General features: G+C 47.9%; 1 protein-coding gene across 1 annotated transcript in view; it reads right to left on the bottom strand.

The window, feature by feature from the left end:
* The window catches only part of MARCH4 (membrane associated ring-CH-type finger 4), a 116984-nt gene extending 96005 nt beyond the window's left edge, over positions 1–20979 (bottom strand). The window contains exons 1-2 of the mRNA XM_008055556.2: positions 19617–20979; positions 16698–16722 (exon numbers count right to left, since the gene is read on the bottom strand). Of these exons, the coding sequence (XP_008053747.1) occupies positions 16698–16722; positions 19617–20164 (573 nt within the window). The 5' untranslated portion in view covers positions 20165–20979. The remainder of the gene's footprint in view (positions 1–16697; positions 16723–19616) is intronic.
* Positions 20980–21133: the final 154 nt, after the last annotated feature.

The following is a 21133-nucleotide window of genomic DNA, read 5'->3' as shown; positions in this document are numbered from 1 at the left end:
CCGGTCAGGGGGGCACTAACAGGCTCTCTGTAAATGCTCAATGTGCTGAAAAAAATGACTAAGAGGTTGATGTGCCACCACAGAGATGGTTAAAAGCAAACATTTCAGTGCTCTCCCCTCTCCTACTTTAGCAGAAAGGGGAAAATGCCAGTTAGGAAAAAACAATGCTTTTCTTGAGTGGATCCATGAAAGAGTTTCAACACCTACTTGGCTTGGACTGCAGGAAGTATATGATCTTTTTGGGTCCCTATAATTGCTAGATTTAGTGGACAGTAGAAAAGTGAACTGGACACAAGGAACAAGCTCCCTTGAGCTCCCTTTCTACCTGGGAGAAGGAAGTGGAGGTACACAGTGATAAAGGACAGGCAGCCTGTGCCAAAGGCCACAGGAGCACAGCTGGGGCCGAAATGAGGTGTGGGAGGCAGGCCTCATGGAAGAGGTGACACCTGACATCGGGCTTGGAAAGGTAAGGGGAGAGGGGATAAGGCGATCGGAGGCAGAAGGCATTCGACTAGAAGTCGTAAGGCAGAGAGCTATGGGGTTTACTCATTTGTGGAGAACCCCAGATGGTGGGGATTGGCCGAGTATCTGAGGGGAAGTGGAGTGATGAGGCTTCAGGCTGGACCACGGGGTGGCTTCAAACCCCAGGAGTCCCAGATTGTCACTGTGCTGGGAGCACTAACTTTTTTTTGCCCCTGACAATGAGAAGCAGGAGGGAGAAGTGCTCAGAACGCCTTATTAGCAGGGTCACTGGGCCAGGGCTGGGCTGGATGTTTTCCTCAGCATCTTCACTCAAGGGACAGCAGGGAAGGAACAAACTCAATACACTCAGGGACTTCTGGGCCTAGCCCTCCTGTCTCCTGACACTCTACCACACTGCCGTGTCACACCATCTTGCAGTGCCTTGTGGTACCACACCGCCATGCCACGCCACAGCAGTAAGCCACGCCACCACACTATGCCAACCACCCCACCACGTCACATGACAACAGTATGCCATGTCACCACACTATGTCACACCACCTCACGATGCCAAACCACTATGCTGTGCCATAATACTGTCCCACACGGCCATGCTAGGCCAACCACCTCACTATGCTAGACTTGGCTTCTAGACTGAACGCTTCACGAGTAGGGAGGCCTTGTCTGTTTTGTTCATGACTGCACTGCCTACGGCATCTGTGCATAACAATAACCCAGACACACCACTTACTTTCTCTGGGACTGTATTTCCTTATCTAAAAAATGAAGGAAGGTCCCTTTCTCAAAGTGCTTTATTCTGTAAGTAGCAAAACCTGTTAACACTTTCTAGCATGAGGGTAGGTAGAAATAATGCTGAGGGCAACTGGGTAATGATCGTTTAAAAGGAAAAAAAGGCAAACAGGATACCTTGCTGCTGCATCTACCAGATCTCCTCAGGAACAAGCGAACACAGAGATGGGGAAAGCTGGATAATTCGAAGGTCTGGTAAAACTACAGGGCATGTGCCACACTGCTGATATTTTCTTTTGGCTCTCTGTCCAGAAAACGGCCTGGCCTCTAGGTAAGCAATGTGAAATGAAAGTGTATCTGGGTCTTGAACAAGACATGGTTTACCAACCATATTGGGGGGGGTGGAAACTTGGCAGGTGTAAGGTTTGGGGACTTCTATGCTGCCCTTTGCCAACCTGTTGCATTCCTCAGCAACTTGAAGTGGTTGTTACCATGATGATCACTTTATTTATTGATTAATTGATTGATTGATTGAGTTGGAGTCTCACACTGTTGCCCAGGCTGGAGTGGAGTGGGATACTCACAGCCACCCCAGCAGTCGACCTGCTAGGCTCTGGCGATCCTTCCACCTCAGCCTTCCAAGTAGCCGAAACTACAGGCGCACGCTACCACGCCTGGCTAATTATTGATTTATTGCCTGGGTTGGTCTCGAACCCGCGGGCTCAGGCAATCCCCTCACCTCGGCCTCCCAAAGTGCTGGGATTACAGACTGAGCCACCAAGAACAGCCATGAAGATCACTTTAAACGGAGGGACCCCTGGGTGCCCCTTCCTCAAGTGGGCTAAGTAAGGTAGCCTTCTGGTGGAAGCCAGGCTGGGTTAGGTCAAGGTCTGCACAGAGGAAGCCCCAAGTTGAGGGACATGCACAGCTGCTAAAGCAGATACCCCAGGAAGGCAGACACAACTCTACTGACCAGAGTGTGTGGAGAAAGGAAGATGCGTGACTGCTTGGGTGTGGAAGCAAGCTGGGCCTTTCCGTTCCCCCTAGGGCTGACACTCCCTCCCTCTATGCTTTTGGAAAACTCCCTCCTTCTGCCTGAGATGACTTCCACTTTCTTATCTTGGCCAACTTCCGGTTCACCACAGATACTTCCTCTTGTGAGAAGCCCTCCCTGATCTTCAAGCCTGCGTTCCCATAGCACTTGGCACAATCTCTGGTCCTTCAGTGTCATATCTGAATTGTCCCCCTCCTGCAGTAACAAAACCGGCAAAGCTCTAAGAGGATGGGATCTGTGTTCCAGTTCACCATGGTACCCAGGATCCTTGCACAGTTCTGGCACAAAGTAGCTGCTCAATAAATATTTGCCAAGTGAATGAACCAGAAATTTTACTTCCCTCGTGTGGGAGAAAGATAAAACAAGTAAATATCACAGTTTAAATGAAACCCACCCACCAGCTTCTATAAGTTACTCTGTGGTCTGTGAAGTTAGAACTGCATTTCCAGTGTCTTCCCTAACTACAAAGCCTAAATTTAAACAACAATCCTTCAATATCAAAAAAATTGTGGGTGATGCTCAAATGCACTGCCAGGTGAACTCATATTTTATATTTTCTATAATAAACATTGAAATAAAAGTTATAAGGTTAGCCTCAATTTCAGCAGAAAAATCAAAGTAACCATAAATTCCTGCCCATTCTCCCTGACCTCTTTTCTAAAAATGTAGGCAAATCAACATTTTGTTTATATGAATGTGTTGGGACGTGAATGGATGAACAGTTCTGAGGCAGGAAAAGAGGTGAGAGAAGGAAGAATTTCTTCCTCCTGTAAGGTGCAGATGTATTTGCTGATACGTTCCAGTCTGAGAATAGGAAATCCCAGCTTAGCGATTTGTCTTCCATCTTCAAGATTTGTCTTCCATTGCTAAGCTGGGATCCTGTTCTCACTTCTGAAGATTAGGAAAATAATGTCTACTCTCCCCTCTCTACTATAGAAATAGGAGCTGGTGGTTCCACATGTGTTGGAAGATAAGGGAGCTTCTGGACCCACAACAGTGCTTCCAGACCTTCCAGAGATTCCAGGAAAAAAACTCCATTCAATCAACCAAGACAACTTTTGTTCATAGGCAGGTGGCTCCAAGCACAGCCAGACCATTAGGCTTCTATTCCAGAAAGGTAATTAGGACCAAGCCTAGAAAGACTGGCACTGAGAGGACAGGTTGCCAGAGAGAGATTGAAACAGCTATTAGTGACCTAACCAAGGTGACTCCATTGTATAGTAGTTCTTCCATCTCCATGTAACTGCCCTAACCATTCCAGTAAACAGTATACCACACCTTGTTGGCAGAACTTCAGGGATTTCCACTGGCTGTGCCTGGGACATAAAGTTAACCGAAACTCCCTAACAGTCAAAAGTTGTTAGTTTATGGTTGCTAAGTTGCTATGTGTTGCTAAGTTGCTAAGTATCCTTGCAATGTTTGCCTTTATAAACCCCTTGCTTGCTTCATTCGGGGTTGAGAGTTTCTTTCTGGCATAAGCCTCCTTTCGACCACCAGCAATAAAGGACTCAATATTTAACTCTCAGTATGCTGGCAACTCCTTTTTTTTTTTTTTTTTTTTTTGAGTTGGAGTCTCACTCTGTCACCCAGATTGGAGTGCAGTGGCCGCTCCTGGCCACCGCTGCCTTGACCTGCTGGGCTTCAGCGATCTTTCCGCCTCAGCCTTCCAAGTAGATGGAACTACAGGCGTGCGCTACCACGCCCAGCTGATTTTTGATTTATTGTAGAGATGAGGTCTCGCTAAGTTGCCCAGGCGGGTCTCGAACCCGTGGGCTCAGGCAATCCACTCACCTCGGTCTCCCAAAGCGCTGGGATTACAGGCTGAGCCACCGAGCCCATGGCTACAAGATGTACCTCTCCCCTCCCCGCTCAGCTCTCTGGAGAAAGCTATCCGGGGTCTTAAATCATATCAATGTAATTGGAAATGCAGTGAGAGGGAGAGAGGATTAGACCTAGTAGAAAGAATACATTTCTGAGGAGGAGACTCAGGGTACATCTCTCCTGGCTACACTTTAGCATACATTTCTACCCAAAGAACTCCCTCACCTGTCTCAACTCCTCCTATGCATCCCTGTGTGACCACTCCCAGATGAGCTCCTCTGAGATCCTTCTCCAACTCTCCCAGGCATCACGAGTCACCCATGCTGTGTGGCTCTTCAGCACAACGTGAGCAACCCTGGTCCGAGGCACTTATCGTGTTGCCTCATGGTTGCGTCTTAGCGCATGGGTCTCTTGCACACGTCTCTGAGCTCCCCATCTTATCTCTGCTTTCCCTGGCCTGGCATCCAGTTGGGTTCACTCGGTGTCTACTGAGTGAATGGTCCTGCTGATCGTTTTCCTGACACCACAGCAGGTGGCCAGAAAGGAAATGGACAACAGGACATTTCCAAACTTACATCATGAACTTTGGGGATGAACGAGATCACCAGATTTCTTCCCATCACGGAACAAGACTGTTGAAGTCCCCGGTGGGCTTACTCAGGTTCTACCTGTCTTTGACTCTGGCCCCCAGGTAACTGTGCCCAAATCTCTCTCATCTACCCTCGGCTAACTCCACCTGCCTGTTTATAAAACCTGTTTAATAACTGTTTTTTATAACATTTTTATTAACCAAACAACAGTCCATCCCTTTTAATTATGGAACATTTCAAACTCATACAAAAGTAGAGAGAAAAGCAGAATAAACCCCGTGTGCCCATCACCCAGCTTCAGCAATGACACGCATGGTCAGTCTTGTGTTATCTATAATCACTGGATTATTTTGAAGCAAATTCCAGCCAACATGTCAAAGACAAACTTTTTGATCGGAATTGCATTCAGAGGGAGGGTAAAAATTAATTTAAGTCACGAGTAACTATAGTCACTTTCTAATAAGTAGTGTTTTCTTTTTGAGGGTGGGGGTTGAGAAACCCTTGAAATCACATCATATACTGAGTGCAGTGGCAGGAGCCTGTAACCCTAGCGACTTAGGAGGCTGAGGTGGGAGAATCACTTCAGCACAGAAGTTTGAGGCAAGCGTGGGCAACATAGCAAGACCCTATCTCGGAGAGAGAGACAGAGAGAGAGAGAGAGAGAGAGTGAGCACAGGAAGGAAGGGAGGAAGGAAGGAAAGAAGGAGAAAATCACATCCTATAGACCTTTAAAGCCCCAAACTGATTTTTTTTTCTGCAGGCAAACACATAATGGATGTCAGAAGCCAGAAACAAGGCAGCAAGTATTGTATAGAACATCCACATTTACTTTGCAAAGACCAGGCCCTCTGGGTTCTCCCTGGAACAAAGGCACGCAAAAAGGAAAAGCAGCCAAATGCACCGACCCCCCTCCGGTACCTTTTTCTTCTGTATTAAAGAGTTGTATTCCATGCACAGACCCAGCCCATTTCCCCAGCCCCTCAAGCTTCTCGCTCACTCCCACCCACAGCACGCGTACAACAGGACCGACACCTCTACCTGCCCACTCACTGCCTGCTCTCATTCACCTGCGGCTGCCTGGTTTTGGCAGCTGTTTTCTAAACACACTGGAGAACTGAGAGCCCCAGGTCTGAAAAGCTTTTCTTGCTCCACGGAGGCTTAAATCTGTGGCTCCTGGAGGGATCGCCACAGGATGAATCATAATACACAGCCCACACTCTCTCGATGTGCCAAAGCACTCCTTTTGGGGTGTCGGTGAAGCAGCGTTCAAGAACACTGCCTAATGGCCAATGCTGCTTATGCTGGTGGTGAGTAACTCTTTATATACTTAAGATCCCATCCTGGAAAAACTTTCCTGCCCACGCAACACTCTGCACTGCTTCAGGTGTCACCCCTGTCAGTCTCAAAGCACTTAGCGTGCAGTACTTACACCTGGGGAAATGGGTGAGACATGTTTATCATCCATTTTGAACAGAGAGGCAAGGAGAGAACAGAAAGAGAACTAACATTTCTCGGGAGCCTCCTTCATGCACTGTGCTAGGTGTTGTCTTCTTACATTCCAAGACAATTCTACAAAGTATTTATTTTGTAGATTTATTTGACAGATAGAAGACACTGAAATTCAAAGGATTTTTTTATGTTAGAGTCTCACTCTGTTGCCCAGGTTGGAGTGCAGTGGCTTGATCACGGCCACCGCAGCCTCGACCTACTGTGTTCAGGCGATCCTTCCACCTCAGCCTTCCAAGTAGCTGGAACTATAGGCACATGCCACCACGCCCGGCTAATTTTTTAATTTATTGTAGAGATCGAGTCTCACCATGTTGCCCAGGCTGGTCTCGAACCCCTGGACTCAGGCAATCCTCTTACATCAGCCTCCCAAAGTGCTGGGATTACAGGCATGAGCCGCCACACCCGGCCTGAGGTTCAGGCGATTTAATTGATTTGCCCAAACCCATGCAGCTAATAAATGCTAGAGCCTGGATTCTAACCCAGGTTTTTCTACCCATGAAACCTATGCGTTTTTTTTTTTTTACTCTACCAATAACTCCCCATTATTTCAAGTCTGAGCAACAACCCTCCTTTTATTTGTTATTTTTTAACTTTTCGCTTTGAAATATTTTTAAACTTATAAAAAATGTATACAATAGCACACCGATTTCTCATATACCCTTCACCCAACTTCCCCAAAGGTTCACATCTTATACAAACACAGTACAACAGCCAAAACCAGGAATTTAAGATGGATACAAGACTATCAACTCATCTACACACCTTATTCAGATTTCACCAACTGTCCCACCAATGTCCATTATCTGGTCCAGAGTCCAAGCCAGATTACAAAAGTATTTCATTGTTGTATCTCCTTAGACTCCTCCAATCTGAGACCAGGAGCCCATCATTCTTCATCTTGCATGACCTTGAGACTTTGGAAAAAACCAACCAGTTAGTTTACAGAATGTGTCTAAATTGGACCGTTTCAGTATTCAAGAAGTTTCACAAACCCTCAAATGACTGTAGTTGTACTTTGAGTATCTGTTGATTGAGAATATACTTAGTAAGAAGCTACACTACATTGAAGGGTGCTTTTGACTTTGCTCATCCAAATACATTTGAAAAATAGTATGTCCATCTGTGAGATCATTTTTATTTCAGCTACAGGCAGTGCTAGGGGACATTTAGTTTCATCTTCCCTTGGGGTATCTGAGCAGCTCCTCCTGACATCAGCAGCCCACTGTCATACACAGTCCAAGGCAGAAATTCTCAAGAAAGTTTGAAGAAGACAACAGAGAGTTGGTGAAGTCAGACAGCGACATCAAGATCTAATATTTATTATATGGTTGCATCCACACTATGCCAAAAGTTTTTCATGCCTTCTATCACTTAGCCTCACAGCAGCCTCTGGGCCGCCAGGTACTATTATTATCATTGCTATTCTATGGTGGGGGAAATTAAGATTCTGAGTCTGCAAGTGACTCGCCCAAGAACACACATCTATCGCAAAGCAACGATGAGATCTGGGAGTTCTTCCTGACTCTGCAAGCCCAGTGTTTTTATCAACTTTGTGTATCTCCAAAAGCATCTCTGACTTTTTGATGCCATTGTTCCTATCAGAAACAGCCTTTATTTTCTATTTTCCAAATTATTTCCTTCATATGATCTTTAATGCCCAGTTTTAAAGCCACTCTTATAGGGAGACTTCTTCTAGTGGTGGAAGAAGGCATTGAGGAACTGGATTTGTATCAGCTGCAGGTTTGGCTCCCTCCACCTGGTATGGCACAAACACGGACAGCAGAGCTAAAAGGGGCTTAGATATAGAGCACAACCGCCTTCTTCTTCTTTTTTTGTTTTTTTTTTTTGAGTTCGAATCTCACTCTGTCACCCAGACTGGAGTGCAGTGGCCACTCTCGGCCACTGCAGCCTCGATCCACTGGGCTCCGGTGATCCTTCCTCCTCAGCCTGCCAAGTAGCTGGAACTACAGGCACACACTACCACGCCCAGCTAATTTTTGATGTATTGTAGAGATGAGGTCTCATCAAGTTGCCCAGGCAGGTCTCAAACCTTCGGGCTCAGGCAATCCAATCACCTCGGCCTCCCAAAGCGCTGGGATTACAGGCTGAGCCACCAAGCTCAGCCAACTGCCTTCTTTTATAAACGACTAAATGAGGAAAATAACTACCGATACTGAGCACTTAATGTGGCTCAGGCAGTGTTCTAAAAGCTTGCCATGTGTTCTCGCATTCAATTCTCACTACAACCCTATGAGGGAGGTGCTGCTATGGTTGAGAGAGAAACTTCTAGAACTCACTATCTCTGGAAAATGAAATTTCCTCTTTTTTCAGGCACCCGGGAAGATGACACACCATGGCTGTTGCTGTTAGACGGAGCCGAGTTCCTAGATCCAGCCAGTGAGCTGTAGGCAAAAGTGATACGTCATTTCTGAGCTGAAACACTTCATTGCTGGGACTTAGTGAGCTGTGAGGGACCGAGCTGTGTACCATCTGCCGCCCTGCCCTGGGACTCAGGGGCTTCCCCAGGGAAGCAAAGCCCGGATTTGGCTTCACTCAAGAATACCCTCTGAACATAATTCGGGAGTAGAAATTGATGGTTGCATTCATCAGGAGATTCACATTAGCTGGGGAAGAGACAAAACCCTAAGCTTCAGTGTCTTGACACAATCAGAGTTAGGGCCTCCCTTGTGTCATGATTCTGGGTGGGTTAGGTTCTTCCATTTCATGGCTACACCATCTTCTGGCCCTGAGATCACTAAGGCAGATGAGGAGAGAGATGCTAGAGCCATCCCCTACTGCCTCTGCCCTGGGTAACACATGCCACGTCCTTCCTAGTCACATGGCCCTGTACCCTCCCAACTAATTTCTCTCTCTTCCAGGGTCCACAGCCCTGTTCCTTGTTCTAGAAACTTGGGTCAGCTGGACACATTTCTTCTCCCCCATTTCATGGCCTCCTAAAACACAGGACTCTTGACATGATCGCCTACCTTGGGATTACCAAAGCCAGTGATTGAAAACGCAGATCCAGCCGGGCTCGGTGGCTCAGCCTGTAATCCCGCGCCTTTGGGAGGCTGAGGTGAGTGGATTGCTGAGCCCGCGGGTTCGAGACCCGCCTGGGCAGTGAGGCCTCATCTCTACAATAAATCAAAAAAATCAGCCGGGCGTGGTAGCACGCTCCTGTAGTTCCAGCTACTTGGAAGGCTGAGGCAGAAGGATCGCCGGAGCCCAGCAGGTTGAGGCTGCGGTGACCAGGAGCGGCCACTGCATTCCAGTCTAGGCGACAGTGAGACTCCAACTCAAAAAAAAAAAAAAGAAAATGCAGATCCAGGTACCACCCTGCCACCACAGCCAGAGGCACCTCCCCTTCCTGAGGTACTTCCTGGTGTTCATGAATGTCCTCGAATATTTCAGAACTATTTTAAAGATGTAGTCAGATTAGTATAACTTCAATCACTTACACTTTTTGGGTACTCATGTATTAGCTATACTATTATTTTCTTCAAGCTTCACAAGTGTCTTGAAATGTCCCATACTCTTACTTCAATACATGTGCTTCTAAAGGAGACTTTTTGTCACTACCGTAAATGAAAAACTGGTATCATCTGCCATAAAAATAGGCAAACTGGGACATCCAAGCAATGGAATGCGATTCAGTGCTAAAAAGAAATGTGCTATCAAGCCACAAAAAGACACAGAGACATAGAGGAAGTTTAAAGGCACATTCCTACGTGAAAAAGTCCATCAGAAAAGGCTACACACTGAATGGTTCCAACTATATGACTATTCTGGAAAAGTCAAACTTTATTGCCCGGAGCTTGAGGGTGGAAGCAGGGGATGACTAGGAGGTGGAGCTCAGGGCTTTTTGGGGCTGTGAAACTATTCTGTATGCTACTACAATGGCGGGTACATGTCACTAGACATTTGTCAAAGCTCTTCGAATATACAACACCAAGAGTGAACTCCCATGTCAACTATGGACTTTGGGTGACAATGATGTGTCAGTGTAGGTTCACCAATTGTAACAAATGTTCCGCTGGGGGTGGATGTTGATGGTGCGGGAGCAGGGAATACATGGGAACTCTCCATACTTTCTGTTCAATTTTGCTGTGAACCTAAAATTGCACTAAAAAATAAAGCCTGAGTTTTGGCTTTTTTTTTTTTTCCCCCAGAATAGCCAGGTGCACTAGCTCACGCCTATAATCACAGCACATTGGGAGACAGAGACGAGAGGACTGCCTGAGCCCATGGGTTTGAGACCAGCCTGGGCAACATGGCGAGACTTCGTCTCTACAAAAAGTCAAAAAAATCAGTTGGGCATGGTGGTACACGCCTGCAGTTCCAGCTACTTGGAAAGATGAAGTGGAAGAATTGCCTGAGCCCAGTCGGTTGAGGCTGCCATGGCCATGAAAGTGCCACTGCACTCCAGTCTGGGTGACAGAGTGAGAGTCCGACTCAAAAAAAAAAAATAGATGCATACAAATATAAACAAAATAAAACAACAAATTCTAGCTAGATACAAGTGTCTGTCCAAAGCCTCTGATACCTTCACTTTTTGTTTACAAAGAAAACTGACACCATTAGAAAAGTGTTAAAGTCACATTATCACTACCATGAGATTATTCTCCCGGATGTAATCATGAAGGCTGAGAGCAAACTAAAAAGGGGTCAGAGTTCTCACTCGGGGATCAACATTATTTAACATTGTATCTGTCTGGGGGTGTCCATCTCATCCCCAGGCTTTCAGAAACGTTATTCTAGGGAGGACCCTGAATGCCAGCCCCGTGCTGTCACATATAGGGCAAGCGTTTCCTCTGCCACTTCCTCTGCCATGCTCCTCTGCACGCAGGGTCTGCTCCCGGCCCCTGGGGACTCAGAGTCCAGGAAAGTGTCTTTCTGCACAGTTCCTGCGAAGCGGAGAGTGCTGCTTAATAAAGATCTGTCAGGGACGCAGTGATGATGGAGATGGATAAAGACAACTGTGTTGGGAGGGAGGGACTCAGGGAGTGGAGGACAGAGTTCAGCTGAGTCAGGCAACACAGAGGAAGGAAACCTACTGAACAGACGCTGGTTCTGAAAACGCATCCCTGGTTGTCAGGCACAAAAACAGCTGGGGGTTTACTGGGAGCGTAGCCTTCGAGTGTCTGATTTTTTAAGACTCCTGTAAGAGAGGGTGGTGGGAAAAGCAGCAGTGTGACCTAGAGCCCCACTGCAGGTCTCTGAGACACACTGCTAGGAGGGGGGGAACGTCAGTCCCGTTTAATGGACGGCTGTTGTGTGCTGCCGAGCTCTTGAATGCATCATGTCAACTCCTTCCAAGTGTTCAAATTCAGTATTTTATCCTTGTTTTATAAACAATAAAATCTAGGTCCAGGGCGGTTAAATAAGCTGCCTAAGATCAGCTGGAAAGGGCCCCAAATGGGAATGAAATCCATGTCTTTTTTACTTCAAAGCCCATGTTCTTCCCATCATTCTGCAATAGAATGAGGAAATGCATGCTGCCGGCCATGTGCTCTCAAGTCAGGACAATGATCTCTGATTAGCAGGACAAGAATCATCCCTATTTATCATGACAGAATCAGAAAATGAGGCTAGATGGGATCATTCATATCCTCTTTCTCTGGCATTTTAATTTATACACATATGTGCGCACACACACACAAATATACCTTCCACCATGCATATACGGGGGACCAATGACAGCACTATTAATATGGAATGGACACATACCCAGCAGGAGGGGAAAGGATTAACAGATAATGAGCACCTACTGTATGCGGAATCCTATGCTAGCCCCTAAGATGGCTTTAAGAGCTTTTTTCAGAGACACTGATGCTGATTCTCTTCAACCATATCCCAAATAATATTTCCATAAAAGGAGAAAATAATTTGATCTGCCCTTCTCAACACCGCTGCAGGCAGGCCCGGGAGAAACCCTCACGAGCGCAATTTGCTGGGTCCAGGACTGGGGTCTTTGCGTCCCCCTTGTGGGACGTGAGCTCTGAATCACAGAGTTGGATGAAGATTGTATTTGCAAAATCCTCTTCTTTTTCCTGACCGTGTTTGCATCTACCTAGAGCTCCAGTTGTAGCTTATTAAATTTCGCTATTTTGTCATGAGATAGTCATTCCTGGGTGCACCCCACTTTTGCTTTTAACATACAAAGAGGGAGTATCAAATGTGTACTCTATGTAACACGTGCACGTCAACTCTGGCTTACATGTGATACATCTCAGGAGGGGGACGGTATGCAGCTCAGGCCATACAGTATTTGCTCGCCAGCTCCTTTACATCCCGGCTCACTTCCAACTTGGCTTCCTTCCCGGCAAACAAGAAGCGGCTCGTTCATTCCCACACTCCTCTGAGTATCTCCTCCCTCTCCAACCTCCTTTCCCTCCTCCCAACTCATAGACCACAGCTGGGCTTTTCCAGCATACCAGCTGGAAAAGAGTGCAGAAAAAGAGTGGGGGGGGGGGGGGAGAGACAGAGAGAAAAGGAGGGAGGGAGAGGGAGAGAGAACGAGGTGGCAGGATTGGGGTGGAGGAAGAGTGAGAGAGAGGGATGGAGAAAGGGAGATAGAGAGAGATATTCACAATCTCCTTTCTTTTCCCAGGCTCTTCTGAAATTCATATTTCGGAACCTCCTCTCCTAGCAGACTTATGAAGTAACTCTCCAGAAGGGGGCTTACCTAGAAGCCAGACCCCAGGATGGCTAGTAAGGGACTGCTCCAAAGTGAGCACTGTGTAGAGGATCTACAGATAATTGATCTGAGACCTGCTCCACAACAGTCAAGATCCAAGCTTCGCCCCTTCTCTCGTTCCTAGTTCTGTCTGAGAAAGTGAGACAGATGCACTCAAAGCTCTATCTATGAAATCACCAGGAATCCTATGGCAGGATTTGAACACCCTTACCTCTCTCTTCACCTCCCCACCCCCGCAAAAAAAAAAAAAAAAAAAAAAAAAAGCCAGGTGTGGTGGCTTACGCCTATAATCCCATGACTTTGGGATGTGGAGGTGAGAGGACTGCCTGAGTCCAGGGGTTTAAGACCAGCCTGGGCAACTTGGTGAGACTTTGTCTCCACAATAAATCCGAAAATTAGCTGGGCATGGCAGCACGTGCCTGTGGTTCCAGCTACTTGGAAGGCTGAGGCGGAAGGATCACCAGAGCCCAGCAATCAAGGCTGTGGTGGCTGTGAGTGTTCCACTGCACTCCAGCCTGGGCTACAGTAAGACTCCGTGACTGCCAACAACTGAGCGTTTTTATAAACACAGGACAGCGTCTGCTCTTTGCAATCTTTGCCAAAGACACATTTGTATATGCCATGTATTGTGTATACTGGGCCTAGAAGTCCTGGGATGAGATGACCCCTTGAATCAGAGAGGGATGAGGGATCGCCCCTTTCTGCTTAGCTTGGAAATCTCTCTGGACCCCAAAATGATCTCATTTATGAATAAAGAGATCTTGAGGGTTAACTAGTCGCCCATAAGATCCCCCTTCTTCCAAGGCAAACGATATTATCTTGAGACAGCTTTCATAGAAAGTTCTTTCTAATATCAAAACCCAAGCTGACTTCCCTGGAGATTTCGTCACTGGCCAAGGCACTTTGGGCTCCTTCTGCAGAATACACCATCAACATTAGACAACAGTGAGTCTTTTTCTCCTAAATGGTCTCCATTTCTTTGAAGGAGCTGCCCACTGAATGAGCTCCAGGGGCCTGTTCATTCAGTAAGTACTTGGAGAGCATGAAGCAGGTGCCAGGCACTGGGTTGAAAACTGATGACCCAGCCATGGCTGCTCCCAGGGATCTTACAGTTCTCTGCAGTGCCTCCCTTAGACCCAGGCAAGATGCCCCAGGCGTTAGAGGGCCCCACTCTGGCCCCTTTCCAGCTGTGCCTCTTCCCACAGCAAGAGGCATCTGCAGGAGGGCCAAGGAGCCTCACCCCTCTTCCAGAATGTGCTCCAATTCCCTGAAGCCCTGGGATTCCTGCCCAGGCAGCCATACGCCTGCTTCCAGACCCTACAGGGCTCTCTTCTTCAGGTCTATAAACTGGGCTCAAGGGCAGGGAATGGGGTAAGGGCTGCTGTTTGGGGGATAGTGTGGACGGAGCGTGGACAAGCCAGCTGGAGTGTCCACACGTGTGCATTTGAGAGGCTCCTTGGTGCAGGAAGGAGTCAGTGTTGGGAACAGAATCGGAGTGGCCTCTAGACCAAGGGGCAGAGATCCCTATTTGGCTGGCACAGAATTCAGAGGCATCTGAAAGTTCTAAATTCAAACCTGTCTTCCAGTTTGTTTCCAAGGTATATTTGTCAGGATAGGAGGAGAGAATGTATTTTACTTAACGATGTGTTAGCTGGATTTATTACTTCTAAATACATTGGCCTATGGTACGTGAAACTCCATTTATACTCTTGCCCTAGAGCCCACAAATGTTAGGGGTGGGTCTACTCTTTGTGGAGACAGATATTAAATACACAAAGAAATCTAAAATCAGGACCTGGTGTGGTAGCTCATGCTTGTAATCCCAGCATTTTGGGAATCCAAGGCGGGAAGATAGCTTAAGCCCGGGAGTTCAAGACCCTGGATGACACAGTGAGACCTCTACCTCTACAAAAAAAAAAATTTTAAAATTAGTCAGGTGTTGTGGCATGCACCTGTAGTTCCACCTACCCAGGAGGCTGAGGTTGATGGATAGCCTGAGCTCAGGAGATCAAGGCTGCAGGGAGCCAGCATCGTACCATAGCACTCCAGCCTGGGTAACAGAGTGAGACCTGACAGAAGACAGAAAATAAAAGAAAGAGGAAGAGAGGAAGAGAGGGAAAGAGAAAGGAGGGCAGGAAGGAGGGAAGGAAGAAAGGAAGGGAAAGAAAGAGAGAGGGAGATAAAGAGATGTAAAATCAAACCATAGCGCTAAGAAGAATAAGTATGCCATTTGGATTTCTTCTAAACGCTGTCTTTGAACTCTTGTTCCAGGGTTCTCATTGTATCTTGGGTCCAGATTCCTGGGCCCGGGAATCCTTTATCTTACTCCTCTACAAACAAAAACACTGACTAAAACATTCCATGCTATTCTTGTCTATTCTGGACACAAAGCTCTAGGGAAGCCAACCCAAGAAAGAACAAAAAGGCACACCGAACCTGGTCAACATTTCCACACTCATTTCCTGCTTTCCACCAGGGCCAGGACCTCCCGCCCCTACTCCTGCCCTCCTGCCCCTACTCCTGCCTGCCATGGTGGATTTCATCCTTATAGCCACTTCCAGGTACTCCACAGCTGCCCAGCTAGGAGGCAGTTTCACCTCTTTGTCAAGGTATCCACTCGTGGAGTGCCTGGAGGTGGCACAAAGATAAAATCCACCATGGTGGTCGGGGTGGGGGTGGGGAACACATCCCTTCTACTTGCATGTGTCTAACCTCGGCCTTGCAGCCTGAAGCTACTTCTTCTCACTTGGGCAGCAATTGAGAAGCCTTCGCTGACTAACTGGAGATAAGGTAGCCAATTTCCCCACTTGTCTCTTTGAATAGGCACCCTACCCACTAGCTGTGTTTAAGCATGCATCTCTTTCTTGTACCCGATATTACTGTAATTCACTCAGGCTTACTGTCTGTGTTCTTGATCTCTATCAGCCCCTGTGATGTCTGGGTTAGATTGTGACACTCCCAGAGGGCAGGGCCACGTCTACCCTGTGTCTCTGGACCCTGCTCAGCTGAAGAGAGGGCATAGGCAGGTGCTTAATAAAGTCTTTGATGGGAGAAACAGACAGCGGCACTCTGTGCTTCCAGCAACAGCAGTCTACAAGAAGCAATCCACTACCACAGCCAGACCATAATCATAGCAGCTTTCCTGCCAGTCCGTGGGCTGGGGCACACTTTTCCTTTTAAACCAGGCGGGGAAAGCACTCTCTTGCATCTCAGATAGTGGTAAGAACCATAACAAAACACTATGACAGCACTGCTCTAACAGTATTGACTGATTTGATGCTCAGAATAATCTTAGGAGTGGGGACTATGGTTATTATCCCATAAATGAGGAATCCGAGGCACAGAGAGGCTGTGCAACTTGCTCAGGCCTCCAGCTGGGGCCATCTGACTTCAGAGACGTCAGATTACCCACCAGGGTACATAGTCCCTTGAAGTGGGTTAGTGCAGCTTCAACCGAAAGTGGAGAGTGAGGGGCTGTGAGCTGGGCTGTCTTCCAGTCTCACGGTCCTGATCCCTGTCCATCCTGGATGAATGGGCAAGAGAGGGAGCATGGCTACTCAGTAGCTTTCCAGCATGGAGCCGAGTAAGTTCTCAAAGCATGGGTTCCCATCTATCACTCTCTCTCCTCCTGTCGTCCATTCTGTTTTGCAAACATGCTAAGCTTGTCCACATGAACCAGCTTCTGAACTTGCCATTTCTTCCGCCTGGAATGCTCTTCCCCTAGACCTATGCGTTGCCAGGTTCTTTTCATCATTTGCCTGCTGGCTCAGATGGCACATTCTTAGGAAGGCTTTTCCTGATCATCCCGTCTAACGTGGCTGCACCTTTCACACCCCTCCCTTGCATTCCTGTCTAACTCATTTTCCTTTTTAAGTTGCATCATGGCACTTAAGGCAATCCAAAATCACCTTATTTACCTGCTTCCTTGCTTGTCTATTTCTGTGTCTCCCCTAGAATGTCAGCTCCAGGAGTGTGGAAATCTCATCTGTTTCATTCACTCCTGCAGACTCAGAGTCTAGGACAGCATCTGGCACACTGTAGGTGCCCAATAAACATTTGTTCAATTCGTGCATGCATGCACGAATGAATGCAAAGTCCTCTGAAGATGTGTGCAAAGGTGGAACCAGCTAACTCCTGTTGCCCCTCACCACATATACTGCAAGTCCTAGGCAGGAAGCGATCACATATTCATTTCTGGCATCCTTTAAGCCCCTAGAGCAGTAGCAAATGACTGGGGTGATGGGAGGTGGGATAGGGACGCTTAGTTCCTTTGTTTGGGTGGGGATAAGACCAAGACATTCTGCTACTAAGATTGCAGACCATGCTCCCTCCAGGGCCACGTGTAGACAATTGCTGGACAGAAACGAAAATACAGAAATTTCACCTCTCTTTCTCTGTCCCTCTCTCTCCCTCCCTCTTTCTCTGCTTTTCCCTCTCTATCTCTGTCTCTTTCTTTCTTCCTTCTCTAGAGCTTTCATCTCTTCTTTGTCTCCCTTCCTCACTGAAAAAAAATGAGAAGTGGGAAACTGTGTTCATCACATCTAATGTAGTACTCACGTTACTCTCATTACTACTACAACACAATCCCATTAAAACCTCTTATCTCCTGCACAAAGTAAACCCCCAAAACATAATCATTATATTCAGAAGTGCTTGATTTGATCCAGTCTTAATGCAGACATAGCCCCCTAGTCCTCCCACAGACCAGAGTCCATTCCTTTATTGGCGTTCGCTTTTTAGTCAATGCTTTATTTATGACTCGTCATAAAAATAATGAACAAGAAAGGAAAGCTCCTAACCTCCCAACAGACCTTGTGTCACATGAGGGCATTTCACCATATTGCTGATGATTCTTTTTTCTTTTTTCAATAAAATACAGTATTTCCATTAACAAAATATGTGCTCGTTACATATTAATTCCTTCCAAGATATTTTCACACTCATTATCTCCTGGATCCTCCCAACACACCTATAAAGAGAGGAAGGAGACAGGAGAAGTTTTCTCTAAATACATATGCTAGAAAAGTGGATCAGAGGCATAAAGCTATTTGGAGAAGTTCACACAGCAGGTGAAGCATTATCCCAGGATACCTCCAAGTCCAGCTGTTTTCTAGAGACAAGAGTGTTCTTGCTAGAAGCCAAATTCCCAGCAGTCCCTGGGACACACAGGCTTGAGCTCATGGAGGAGAAGAAATAGCTTAGGAAGTTAGGAAGCTAAGTAATTATTTCTTTTGGAAAAGATTAGGTTCCTGATTAGGGTGAGATCTTGACCTAGAGCACCCCAAAGCGAGATACCCTCTTGCTGTTACTCTGTATAGCTCTGCCAGAGGCCGGTGCTAGAAGCGGAGAGAAGGGTTGAAAACAGGGCACCCTAGACCATCTCACCAGAGTTTTCAACTCTGGGCCACACTTAATTCAGTAGTCACAAGAAAGAGGAACCCAGCCCTTAGTCTCTCAGATACATTTATTCCCACTGAGATTTATATAACTCCCTCTCATAATGCCACGGCTTTGGCCTTACGCACCACTGGTCCCTTCGTGCTCTGTCCATTCAGAGCAAAGAGAAGAAAATGAATGGAGATGCCAGCTAAGCCTGCGTCTCACAGACCAAGCCTTCAGCAAGGACCAGAGCCAGTCAGGAAAACCAGCATGGCATCCTGCTGCATGCATGGTCACTTATTCAAGGAGCACCCAGAAGTCTTCCCCCCCAGTTAGGACATTACTGAAGTGGCTGGTGGGAAACACATAACCCTGTCCATTTTGCAAATGAACGTCACCAACTAGATCAGCTCTTCAGGCAAGCCTTCCTATCTTGGATTCTTTGGAAAGGGTTGCCACAAATGTATGGCTTTTGAAGAGGGCACCCATGCTATACAGCATTGCGGACACTAAGTTGTAAGTGGAGTAGGAGGGGACGCCTATGAAAATCTGAATGGATAGGGTAGGGAGAACCCACCGGACTTGGGGAAGCTCTGGTTCGTGAGAGACTTGGCCTTCCCTATCCTAGTCAGGGAAAGCTTAAGGAACATCAATGCACTTCAGGACTGAGAAAAGGAATAGATATGACAATCTTCCCTACTCCCTTCTCCATGTCCTTTGAGCTCACTCTCACCCCTATTTATCTACTTGCTTTCAACACAGAAAAATTTGAGTCTGCCAAGAAGTGTCTTAGCAAACTGTCTAGTCTTGGACCTAGAATCACTCTCCATTTCCTTCTCAGTCACTAGGACATACTTCTGAGGATGTCAGTGTGATATGGGAGGAGGTAGTTTCAAAGTGAAAAAAAGGCTTGCTGAATTTCAACCTATGAGAACGGGGACAAAGAACAAGATCTTGGCACACTTTCAGAGAAGGAAGAAGTTTGAGTCTCGGATTAAAGTTGAGCTGGAGGAAACGTTACCAACAACAAATCAGACAAAAGGATACCTTGGCAACAAGCATGAACGTACCACCAAGTCCCTTCCCTTCATTGCTTCTGGAGCTTCTACTCTGAGGATGTTTTTGGAGTTCTTGGATGGAACTGAAGACACGAGCATTGGAAGGAAATGCAAAAACTAGAGTGCAAGCACGCCACCAAACAGGTCCATCAGGGACCAGACGCCAATTGGGCAAACTTAACCACAAGAAACATCAAGAGGCGCTCTTAAAACTTACAGCCTTCATGCCAGAGACAACACAACGGTTCCCCAGGGCCAGCAGGCGAGTGGCAATCTGCAAGACCTGGAGCTGCCACAGGAAGCAGGAGAAGGGAAAAAGGAAACTCACCTGTTCTGGTCCCTGGAAGCAGATGCGGCAGAGTGGGGTCCTCATACCACTGTCCAGGCTGCTGCCCAGCGAATAGCGGTCCTCCGCCTTCTCCTTGCAGAAGTCATCTGAGGAGGCACTGCTGAGCAGCGAGGCAGGTGGCTCGGTGGCTGGGCCACCCCAGTCATCTTCCGCAGAAGAAGGCGGCAAAGGGGGTGGAGGCGGCCCAGGAGGGGTCTCCCTGCCCACAACTTCTCGAGGGCCCCTCCAGCCGGCCCACCCCCCGGCACCCAGAGCCGGAAGGGTGTTGTTGTTGGCCGCCAAACCGGGGGGCTGGGGGTCGCCGTGCATGGGCAGGGGCGCTGGAGGAGGGCGCCGCAGTAAGAAAACCTTCAGGTCATTGAAGAGCATGCGGCAGCGGCACTTGAGAAGACCCTGGTGGTGCCACATCTGGGGGGCCGGGGCGCACAGTCCACAGCAGTACCAGCCGCAGCAGCACCACCACCACCAGAGCAGCCCACACAGGGGCGTCAGCATGTGCCCGGGGGAAGCAGAGAGCCCGGGAGGGGCAGCTGGAGTCTTTGAAGAAGGAGACAGGCTGGGTTTGGGGGTCCACAGTGTATCTGTGTTATGGGGTGGTAGGCTGCTATTCACTGGCTCTTCCGATAACCCCTCCGGTGGCAAATAAATTGCTCCCAGGCCCGAGGACCGAGTCACTGATTCTGATCTCTACCTGGAAAGCCCCACAGCAAAACAGCTTTTCTTGTCCTGGACCCCCACCCCGACCTGAGACTTTGCCCAGGGTGTCCCTTGTCTGCCTTTGCCCTGGGGACACTGGTAGGAGCAGGGGGACAGAAGAAGTGCTGCGGACCGTCCACTGGAGCCTGAACAGTCACTGTCTAATGGTTGAAAAGCTCCCCCAGGAAAGGATTATGGGGTTCTTCTCAAATTCTAGGCCGTGGAGAATCTCTTTTATATAAAAGGGCGGGGACGATTATAAATCAAATTTGGGGTGGACTGAGCTGGGCTTAGAGAAAACTAGCTCAGTGAAGAATTGAGGATGGAATGCGTGTGAGAGAAAAGATCGTTTTTCTCATGTAGTAGGAGATGGGGGGTCAGGTTGAGCGAGGAGAGAAGGTTGGGAGAAATTTTAATTCTCCTGGGCAGAAAACTGGGGCAATTAACCCCAGAAGCACCAGAGTTGCTTTGAAAAGAGCAGCTGGGGGGAGGGGAGGGGTTGCAGGTGGAACCGGGCACGGGGCTTGTGCTTTGCCTCTGCAGCCAAAAGGCTACCCAGAAGAGGGGAGAGCCGATTAGGAGAACCGAGGTGGGGAGACCGGGGCGGGGGGGCTGGGAGGGAAAAGGAAGGGAGAAAAGGGGAAGATCTCCAACCCTTCGGGGCGCCTCCTCCCTGAGCAGGAGGGACCTGGCTGGAGGAAGGGTGTGTGTGCGGGGGCGAGGGCGGAGGAGCAGAGAAAGGGGCAGAGGAGAGGGCGTGCGGGCGGG

This window comes from Carlito syrichta, unplaced genomic scaffold (genome assembly GCF_000164805.1).
Source record: "Carlito syrichta isolate Samal-C Ts95f unplaced genomic scaffold, Tarsius_syrichta-2.0.1 Scaffold301884, whole genome shotgun sequence".
Lineage (NCBI taxonomy): Eukaryota > Metazoa > Chordata > Mammalia > Primates > Tarsiidae > Carlito > Carlito syrichta.
This window is presented reverse-complemented; position numbering and strand designations above follow the sequence as displayed.